Source organism: Echinops telfairi, unplaced genomic scaffold, assembly GCF_000313985.2.
Source record: "Echinops telfairi isolate 266 unplaced genomic scaffold, ASM31398v2 ScPeMD7_7;HRSCAF=31, whole genome shotgun sequence".
NCBI classification, from domain to species: domain Eukaryota; kingdom Metazoa; phylum Chordata; class Mammalia; order Afrosoricida; family Tenrecidae; genus Echinops; species Echinops telfairi.
Genome location: NW_022103904.1, coordinates 468,883 through 480,215, shown reverse-complemented (window position 1 = coordinate 480,215; position 11,333 = coordinate 468,883). Strand labels below are relative to the sequence as shown.

At 38.0% G+C, this 11,333-nt stretch overlaps 1 protein-coding gene across 1 annotated transcript in view; it reads left to right on the top strand.

Moving 5' to 3' along the window:
• DPY19L1 (dpy-19 like C-mannosyltransferase 1) overlaps nt 1-11,333 on the top strand; it is a 90,324-nt gene that overhangs the window by 49,488 nt on the left and 29,503 nt on the right. The window contains exons 10-12 of the mRNA XM_045286279.1: nt 3,703-3,789; nt 7,290-7,349; nt 7,883-7,963. Of these exons, the coding sequence (XP_045142214.1) occupies nt 3,703-3,789; nt 7,290-7,349; nt 7,883-7,963 (228 nt within the window). The remainder of the gene's footprint in view (nt 1-3,702; nt 3,790-7,289; nt 7,350-7,882; nt 7,964-11,333) is intronic.

Sequence of the window (11,333 nt, the reverse complement as noted above, 5' to 3'; positions counted from 1 at the left end):
AAGTTTAATTTTAGTTTTTTTTTCTTGATTTTACAAATGGTGTTTCTGATGAATTTCATATTGTTGTGTTATATAGAAATATAGTTGATTTTTGCCCAGTGGTCTAATTTCTAGCAAACTTGCTAAACTCTTGTTCTAATACTTTATCTATAGATTCTCTGTTGTTTTTTCTGATTAGTAATTCCATGTTTGCATACTCGGCATTGTTTTCCCCCCCAATACTTATACCCTTGCTTCTACTTGCTGTCTAGGAATCCTGAAAAAGGATTTTTTTAAAAAGTTATTGTGATTTGGGTGAAAGTTCACAAAATAAATTGATTGCTCATGCAACAGTGCAGACCACGCTTGGCTTTGTGATGCTGCTTGCATTCCCCACCGTGCAGCATCACTATTCCCACTGCTTCCCTGGGTTCACTGTCCCTCCCAGCTTTCGGGGCTTTATCCCAGGGCAGCTGTTGCCTTTTTTTAATCTTGTTTGGTTGATTGTTGTAAGGAGGGGGTGCCTCCCTGGTACATCTCCTAGAGACCTGTCTGAAAACTGAGCCCACTGACAGTGAATTCAGTTGCAGGTCTAAAGACTGTCTAAGGGCCATTAGCATCTAGTACTGTAATGAGATTCTAGTTCTTTCCGTTTTAGGGCCGTTAGCGCTGTCGATGAATTGGCTTCTCTTTTTATTCTCTGATTTTATTCACTCTTCTTTGGTCCATTGCTGAAAGCATTGCACCTTAGGAGACTGCCTGCAGTATTTTTTTGTTTTCACATAATTTCATATTTATAACCAATTTGCAAAGAGCTGTTTTTCCATGAAGCATCTGTGAATATGTTGCTGACCTGATATACCATCACTCCTGAATAAAGTATATTTTTTATAAATGTAACTGAGACCATCATCAGAATTAAAAAATTAACATTGATCAATACTGCCATCCAGTATTCACATTTCATTAATTGTCTCAATAATGCCCTTATAACAGCAAAGGAGCCAGCCCAGAAGCTGACTTTTTAGGGGTGATGTCATTCTTTGTCTTTTTAATCTGGAAGCACTTCCCTTGTTTTCCCTTGGCTTTCAACCTCTTGATATTTCTCAAGATTGCAGGCCATTTTGTAGAATGCCTTTCAGCTTGGGTTTGTCTGATGTTTTCTTTTCATGAGATTCCACGTGTCCTTCTTTGGTGGAGGTATCTATCACAAAAGTGATTTTGTCTGCATTCTTCTCATTGTATTGTATCAGGCAGCCTGTAACTTTAATTGTGCATTTACTGATAATGGTAACTTCGATCACTTAATTTGAGGTGGTGCCTGCCTTGTGACTTCACTGTGAAATTATTCTTTCTTCTTTTTTTTTTTGATGATTGGTAATACTTTGTGGGGAATTACTTTGAGTCTAGGTAAATATCCCATTTTTCATCTGATATTGACTGTATGTGTACCCATCTATGTGGATATATAGCTTATAATTCATTCAGTGTGGTATAATCCATTATTTTCATTATTAACTTTGATGCTCACATTATTTCAGATTTGGCCAACTATTTGAAACTGACATGTCTTTGTCATGCTTTGAGTATTTTTTTTAAAAAATGTGTTAAATTTAATTACATACTTTTCTGGTTCTGTTTAGATGATCTTTTTCTTCCTTCTGTCTATTTCCGTGGTCATTTACACTCATTGCCTTTGCAATATTAAGAGAACTTGCTTTTCTGGGTTAAACACAATTTTTATACATTGCTGGATTTAGTTTGCTACTATTTTATTAGGATTTTTATCATTCTACTCAAAGTGGGGTTGGGGATAATAGCTAATCTTTCTTTATACTTGGATTATTTTGATAGCAGATTTATTCTACTTGTCTAGAATTAATTGTAGTGAATGCCTACTTTTTCTGTTTTATGTTAAATCTTGTGTAAGATTGTAATGACTGTTCCCTAGAAGTTCAGTACTTGTCGATATAAGGCTAAATCAGAAAGTATTACTATTAGGGTTGCAATTTACGCTTCATGGGTTTATTCTAAACAAAACATGTTTGGACATGTCCCTGATCAGTGAATAGCTGCAGCCAAGTTCTCTCAGGAATAACATTTTCTTAGTCTCGTGAGGGCGCCTTCCAAGAAAACTCCCAGTCAAAATAGGGCATCTGAGGAGATTTGCTGGGCTGGCTAAATTCAAGTTAAAATTCAAGGGAGAGAGGGCATCTCAGAAGATTATGGCAACTGCTTGGGGGAATTCCAAAGGGGTTATCTTGATAGATTTTTCTCAAAAGCACAGAGGACAGTCATGGGGGCTTAACTAGAAAACACTTTTAAGGAAATGTACAAGTGCACTGGTGAGCAGAAGGCCAGGAATGGTGCTCCAAGGGATCTTCCCCATTGTGATAACGCACCTTTTCATTCTTTGAGTGACACTGGCTGTCTTGTAAGAGTTTCAGAGAGAAGCGTTGTTCTAGCCACTCTTTGATATTGCCCTTACAGATGTCTTTTGTTCCTAAAACTTAAAGACTATTTAAAAGGAAGATGATTTGAGTCCCCAGAAGATGTCACAACTGTGGCTTTGACTTAGTATAAGTCTAAGAGTGCAGCATTCTTTGGGAAAGGGTTAGAAATATAAAAAAGTATAGCCTCACATTTTGATATTTTTGTTTAATAAATGTTTATATAATTTTGTGATAATACTTTACTTACTCTTGTATAATAAAAAACCCAATAGAAAATTACCAATCACAGGCATAAGCAATGGAGACTAAATACACAAAATAGCAATATGAGAAAATGGAAAAAAGAATCTAAAACTCACATATTGTTAAAAGAATGGAAAAGGAAGACAATGAGATAACACTTTTATCCTATTTAATTCCAAATCCTTAAAAGAATCATACATAAACATATTAGCCAGCAGGAATGTTCACACCTTTTTGTTGGGAGAGTAAATTGGTCCAGTTTTTTGTAGAATTATTAATTTGGCAATAGTTTTTCAAGTTTTTAAATGTTGGTAGCGTTTGATCCTTGAATTGCACTGCTTGTAATTTAGCTCATAAATGTGTTGACATGTACCTAAAACTAACTGAATGGGGTTCAAATCATGGTGACCCTCTGCCCGTCAGCCCACAGCTGTGCTCAGGGTTTCCCGTGACTCGGTTTAAGGAGTTGGTCACCGGGTCCTTCTTTTCCATGGGTGAACTCAAACCTCCAACCCTCCATGTAGTAACCCCCAGTATTAACTAACTGTGGGCACCACCGAGGGATTTTGACCTATACATAGATATATATATTACCCGTCTCAGAACTAAAACAAGACCAGACGCAAAACTGGAAACCATTTAGCAGTTAACACTAGGCAGTAATTGGTTAAAAAAAATGTAGTCCAGCTATTAAACCAAAGGAGCTAGATTGGTTCTCTGAGAAGTTATTATGAATAAAGTTAATAGTATTACATATGTGACAGTTTTCTGTTTATGCTTTTAGAAATACTTAAAGAGTAGAGCATATGCATGTGGCTTTCTGAATGGAGATGCTCGAAAGTGTTGATGTTGGTACTCTGGGGATTTCCGGTGTTGGGTGGAAGTGAGCTCACGTTTCGTTATTTCGTTCCTTTTTTATCATTGAAATTTTCTTTATTTTGAGCATGGGAAGTTTTCATAATATCAATGTGAATATTGTTGCCTTTAAATGCATATTAATTATTCATTTCTTGGCTTTTCCCCCCAGATTTCTCTCGCACTTTGTTTTGTTTTGATGTTTGGAAACTCAATGTTATTAACTTCTTATTATGCCTCCTCTTTGGTAATTATCTGGGTAAGTATTCCTTAAATACCTCACTAGTTTGGGATTCCTGGCTCCAGGGAAATGTTCTGTAGGAACTCTTTCTAGTGTCTTCCTGAATACTTCCTTCCATATGTGATGGTGTATTTAAATAGTTCCTTTACAAGAGGGTGGCAGGGGGTGGGGATGGCCTAACCACAAGTGTATTGATGACCCCCCCCCCCAAAAAAAACAAACATAACACCATTCCTCATCTTTGTCCTATTGTTTTCTTCTATTATCTATCAGTCACCTCAGTTTTGGCCCCAGAGTTCACTTGACACACGCCCGCATGCTCTCTTTACACTCTCCTTTTCCATTGCGTTACTGCCCCACTCTCCGACTCCTGTCCACTGTACCATCTCACAGTGGCCCCTTCGCTGTGATCAGAGGCCTGTGGAGCTGTCTGTCCCCATACTTGTGTGGTTAAATCTGGTGATGAATTCAGCAGTGTTTTGCTGAATCACTCCCCAGAACAGAGTGAGATTATGGGGAAGCTGTTTTATAGAATCGATAAATGGTGAAAGTTCATCTAACTCACTGCCACTTTTAGCAGGATGGCTTTCCAGACCTAAATTCCATCCATTGCCATGGAGTTGATTCCAGTTGCTAGCACCATTACATAGGGTGTCAGAGCCTGTCAGTCTTGACTGGGCAGACAGCCTCATCTCCTTGCACGAAGCGCCGTTGGGCTTGAACTGCTCACTTGTGGTTAGCAGCCTAATGCGGGACCCGCTATGCTCCCAGGGATCCTTTCTAGATAGAAAAGCCTCTTTAAGTTTGAAAACTCCTATGATGGTTTTATCTGTTTTCAATAGAATTTACTGTTAAAATGTCTTCATTATTTGTTATTTCTGAATTGCATGTGCTTTTGTGTAGGCCAACTTTCTTAAGAAAAATGCATCCTGCATGGTCCTAATTGAAATATATTCTACTTCTTGAATAATCATTTACGTTACTTTGATTCTATTGGCTTTCTTGACATCTATAACCACTAGCAAATTTGAGATTGTCTATTTCTTTGTCCCAGTATACAAATAGTATTTAGTTAATAACCCATTTCCCAAGAATATGCCATCAGTAAAGATATCTACTCTCCTCCCTCTAATTTTCACCAAAAGAGAAATTGTACCTGTTTGGGATTCATTTTGATATTTCTGGACGGTGAGGGTGACATTAAAAAAGATGTCTCTACCGAACATAATCCAATTAGATTTGTTACCACTTTTATCCTTTTATTTTCTGACACATCTGAAAGTTTATTAAAATTGATTAATAGATTCAATGTACATTATTGTCTAAATATTGTTTCCTAAAATAAGTCTTAAAAAAAATAAGTCTTGATCTCAAGACTAACTGAAGAAATGGCTGGGGGGCCACATGTGACCTCCTCTCACTTCAGTAAAGAGAGGAATCCAACTTCAGACCAGCCCAAGGCCAACTGACACAAGAGAGAGGTCAGACATGCCTCCCTCCACTCTCCGTCCTTTATACGACTCTGATGCCAAACATCCTTACAGCGGTCTGATTCTTTGATGGGTTCAATAATTTATTGAAGTGGTTACATAGAACTCAAAGCAATGTCCACAATCGTTACATTTACTATGGGAGCCAACAGGTTAGAAAATTTTAAAGATAACAGTCCCTTTGCCCACAATGTCTCTTTCCAGCCATGCTGCCTGGCATGTCTCATTCTGGTTCTTGGCCTCTCAGTCATGCAGTCCCCTAGCCTCTGCTTGTGCATGGTCTAGGAAGCCTGCCTCCTTCTGCCTCTGTCTCATGGTCTCTGTGCTATGGCCTCTGTTGCCTCTGCTGCCTTCACCACTTCAGATAGGGTTCTTTCACATGCTTCACTGATGGCTTTTCTCTCTTGGTGGTCATGGGAATCTCTTCTGAGATGGCTCACTTTTATACCCAATAGATTGGCAAAATCGACCAATCTCTATTTAGAGTTTCACACACTCCGTTTGCATGGTTCCACTCGATCATTTGGTGTACCAAGTTACAAAGACAAGAGGGTAGAAGATCCATACCAAGTAATTTCAGCTTACCACACTAGCCTTTATAAAGTAAGCATCAGTTTGAAAGGTAGAATTGTTTTTTAGTGAGGAATATGTGATTAAGTTCTATTAAAAAATAGTTGTTTTATTCTCTCAAAGAACATTACTCTGACAATTGTAGCTAATGTTCCCTATGATTATAACTTTTATAAGGTAGATAACTCTTTCCTTTTTCCACTCTGGGCCACCACACTTTTCAGATATGTGGCTCAGATACCATTACAAGAATTAGCTATGAAGAAAAACAATTTAAGAAAATCCTACCTGACTTGCTTGGGAATTAATAAATATAGTTCTTGAAGTCAACAAGCTCAGTTCTTAATTGGAAAATATTGCAGTACAATCACTGCTGTGTTTTACCTGTGCACATGGGAAGTACTACTGTTACCTGATGGATGGCCTTGGTACCTAGTACTACCTGTGTAGAGGGGACCCATTGGGTTGAATACTGCATATGAATAAAGTTTCTCTTATGTATATTCTCTAGGAGATTTCTGTTCAGCTTAGTTCAAGTGTCAGGTACTTGAAATCTTGGTGTATCTTCATTATGAATTAAACATCTTTATGTACAAAGCAAAGCACACTGCCATCAAGTGATTTTGAACTGATAACAACCCTGTGAGAGAGGGTAGAACAGACCTTGTGGCTTACTGAAACTGTAACACTTGAGAGTAGAAAACCTCATCTTTCCTCCATGGAGCAGCTGGTGGTTTTGAACTGCTGACTGGCTTTGTGGATAGCAGCCCAACCGATAGCCCACTATGCCATGGTGTATAAAAATAAGTGATGTCAAGAGTTAACAGAAAATAGCGTGCTTATTTGTAATTTAGTTGTACACATACACTTGTGTATATTCGTAGTTATGTTGAAACCTGAATTATAACTTATTTTATGTTCTCAGATGTTCAAAAACTTCTGAAAATATTCTATTTGGGATCAAGTATTTATGATTTATCTCCATCCATAATCTTGCCAACTCTTATAAGAGCAGACTGGGATCCCTGTTAGTAATATACTTTGCAAGGCTGTGCACCTGGAAAGGGTTCATTTGACAGAAGTCTTTGGTTGATCCATCAAAATCCCATGTGTAGTCTTATTCTTCCAAGGGGTCAGTATTATTAGCTTAAGGACAATCTTAAGCTTAATTGAAACCTATCCAGCTGATTTCTTAGCTAAAAATCAAATACATAAAATTAGTTAGAAATTTCTGTATGGTAATACTATTTTCAACTTTTAAAAACTACTCGCTGGCCGCCTCTTCTGCTATGGATATAGTAGGTTTATTTCCTTATGTTAGGAAACATAGAAGTCAGCATTGATTTTGCATGGAAAATCAACAATGTGAAGTTTGTATTCTTGAGAGTTATTATTCCAAGTTTTTATTGGTTCTTGAATTTATGTCTGCAGGTATTAACTGTTCTGTTCTTTATGCAGGCTGTGCTGGCAGTGAAACCACATTTGCTGAAAATGAATATGTCTGAACTTAGTTTATGGGTAAGAATCAATCTGTTTAACACATAAGTTTTCCTTCTCTAAAACATACCAGTGATCTTAATGTACTACGCTTAAGAAAATGATCTGTGTATTACAGGGGATTTCAGAGTTTTATAACATATTAAGGCTCAAATTTAATGTGTCAAATTGTCCTTTTCATGAATCAAGTTAAGATTAACATTCCATAGGTAGTTTAAAACTTCCAGATTTATTTATTTTATTATTCATGCTTCTTCTGAGGAGCAGTGTGTGGTTAAAGAAAAAAAATATTAGGAAAAGAGGAAATTAATTGCTCTATAAATCTTCTAATACATTAATATGAGAATTAGATTATATGTATGTATGCTTCTTAATTTTGGAGCAACATTTTTTAATTTTAAGATGCATTGTTAGTGCTTTTGCTTAACTATAGAGATTTATTTCATGTATGATAAAGCACTTATTTTTTTCCTCCTAGGCTATGTCTATGAATGGCTTAGGCAATGGAAATGTCAAGTTGTTTTTGTTTTGCCTCTCTTCTTTTTCTTTTGTAGATCATCCAAGGATGTTTTTGGTTATTTGGAACTGTCATGCTCAAATATTTAACATCTAAAATCTTTGGCATTGCAGATGATGTAAGTACATTTTTCTCATACTTCAAAGTCTGATAAGGAATTAAGCAGTCTGAGAATGAATTACTGGCACCATTGAAGTACCACTGTTTAAAGTAACTTCCAGGATAAAGTCTGTGTACCTTTTCTTTTATCTATTTAACATACTGTAAAGGAAATAGAACTATAGATATTCTGAAACTAATTTCTTGTTATAATCCTTCTATTGATGTCTCTATATCACAAAATTAAAAAAAATTAAAAGCAAGAAAATGCTAGAGATTTAAGCTCCAATTTTAAAGGCTGTACAAGAATTTTTATATGGCTGGTGATGCTGTTGGTCACGTGTTGGACTGCTAACCGCAAGGTTGGTGCTTCAAACCCATCAGCTGCTCCTCAGGAAGAAGATGAGGCTGTCTGCTCTTGTAAAGGCTTGCAGCCAGGATCAGAATTGGCTTGATGACAGTGGATTTGGTTTTTGGTGTCTTTATCATTCAGCTTTGAAAAAGGCAATGATGCCATTTTAGGAGCCTTATCTTAAACTACAGAATGTTATTGTAATCTCATTATCGCCCCAGCTTTCTGTTTAATGCGTGTATGGGGTTTGTTCGAAAAGGCTTCAATCTTAAGCCAGGCTAATCCCAGGCGGTCTGACCCAGAGATCCTTTTTTTGGTAGTTAGTTATGAGCTAACAGAGTAAAAAGAATTTTGCTTTGTAACCTTTAAAGATTCTTCAGATTAATAGTAGTTTTTCCTGCTTTATTTTAATCAGCCAGTACATCCTAAATCAGGACCCTGTCAGAGATTAAACTAAAACACAAAGCAATTCATCAACCAACACGAGAAAAGTAGTAAAGCAAACCACGTTTGTTTGTTTTTCTCTCTGCAATGCAATTTTATGGAAATTTTCATCCTGCTGCAATAGAATAAAGCTGTGGTTTTGAAACTGGGTCCTGCAAAGTCGTAGGACATTTATGACTCATCTATGGGGCCACTTACATAGGAACAGGGGAAATATTTTCTTAAAATATGATAGAAAACAACTGGGTCATTATGTAGGTGTTCTACAACCTCTGAGAGATTTTAAAAGTATTGTGAAGATTCTACAATGTTTCTGTGTATTCATCCATGCGTACACGCTGTGTCCCTTGGCAGTGGAATGCGTGTGAGAGACAGGGACACTTCTTGGTGAGGGCTTTATCAGAACACGTGCCCTCAGAATACATGGGAGAGGCATCTAAGGCTCCTAGAAGTCACGCTTAAGATGAGGGCTGAAAGGCAATTGGGTCATCTGGGATGTAGAGAGCCAGCAGGAAGGAAAGTGAAAGAGCCTAACTTCCAGGTCTGTGGAACCTGCTTCCTCACAAAGGAGGCCAACTAGGTAACAGTTTCCATTAGCTTTAAGTGACCCCTGTCATTTTTATGATAGTCTCATGTGATATCAGGGCTATCAGAAGTGCTGTAGGAACAGTTAACATCCAAATCAGAAATGATTTAGTTGTCGCCGTAACACCTTGTAACATTAACCAAGGACATTAACTCATAAACTCTTCATTTTCACATTAGTAAAGGAAGAGAGTGACAGGACCTCCCAGGTGTCGAGAAGGATTTTCCATTGGGGAAATTAGATCCATTCTCAGTATGTACCCTGCCTAGGAAGCATTGGACTATTAACCACAAGATCAGCTGTTCAAATCCACAAATCGCACCGAGGGGGGAGAAGAATGAGATTCTCTGCTCCCTTAGAGATTTACAGCTCTGGAAACCCTCTGTAGGGTCACTATGAATTAAAATTAACTTTTGGGGAGTGTTTTGGTCTATAGCCTGGGGCCCCCTTTAAATAATCTTCTTGAATAAAAGTCAAAAAGTATGGCTAAAACAATTCCATTTGGCAAATTGAATTCTGGCGACTTGTGGGGGGAAATCGCTTGGAAAACTGCTTTAAAGACCGTGGGCTCATCTTTTACTAGTTCTTCAGGTGAAATAATAAGTTGTTAGGTTTTTACATTTCCTTCTCAGCTCTCGCTTCTTCTTAACCATTTTATTTATACTTTTAGTTTTGACTCCGTTCAAAATATTTTCTGATTCTAGTTCTTTTTTGGCCCATGTTATTTCGTTGTAAGAAGCCCTGGTGGCACAGTGGTTGCAAGTTGGGCTGCTAAGTGAAAGGCCAGCAGTTCGAAACCACCAGGTACTCCTCCGGAGAAAGACAGGGCTTTAAAAAAAAAAAAATCATTTTATTAGGGGCTCATACAACTCTTATCACAATCCATACACACATCAATTGTGTAAAGCGCATTTGTACATTCATTGCCCTCATCATTCTCAAAACATTTCCTTTCCACTTAAACCCCCGGCATTAGGTCCTCATTTTTCCCCTCCCTCCGCACTCCCCCCTCCCTCATGAGCCCTTGATAATTTATAAATTGTTATTTTGTCATATCTTGCCCTGTCCGACGTCTCCCTTCACCCACTTTTCTGTTGTCCGTCCCCCAGGGAGGGGGTCACATATAGTTCTTCGTAATCGGTTCCCTCTTTTTTACCCACTCTCCCTGTACCCTCCCTCTATCGCCACTCACGCCATTGGTCCTGTAGGGCTCCTCCGCCCAGACAGGGCTTTTTATGCATGTGAAAAATGAGCAGTCTCAACAACTCACAGTGGCAGTTCTCCCTCATGCTCCAGGGTCTTTATGGGTTGGCATCAACTCTATGGCAGTGAGTTTTGTTTTTTGTTTATTTATTTACTTATTTGTTGATACTTAGTTGTATGCTTCCCAGTTCCCAAATATTTAGTTTTTTTCCAGATGTGGTTTTTAATCTTTAATTACATTGCATTTATAGAACAGTTCTATTTTTCAAATGTATTAAGGGTTAGTCATAACATACTACCACCCTAGAGTGTTTCATGTGTACTGGAAGGGGGCAAAAGTGTTTTCTGTGTTACTCTGTAACGTACGTTGTCAGATCAGATTGGTTGATGTGTGTTTTCAGGCTTCTATACCCCTACTGAATTTTCCATAGTCTTATCAGTTATGGAGAATGAAATGTAAGCGCTATAAAACTCTGTTGAATTGTCTCTTTCAGTTCTGTCAGTATTTGCTTTATTTATTTCAGAACCCTGGTGTTAATTGCATTTTTGACTACATTTATAATCGTTACCTTTCCATGAATGGGCTCTATATCACTATGCAGTTTCCCAGCTCTTCTTGTTAGCTTGGTGGAGTGGAGGGAGGGGCAGCCAAAAAGAGGAGGCCCTCAACAGGGTGGACGGACACAGTGGTTACAGCACTGGGCCAGTGGACTCAGGCCGAGGAACAATTGTGAGGATGGCTCAAAACCAAGCAGTTTTCCTTCTGTTGTGCAAAGAGCCTGTATGGGTTGGAACCAGTTTGAT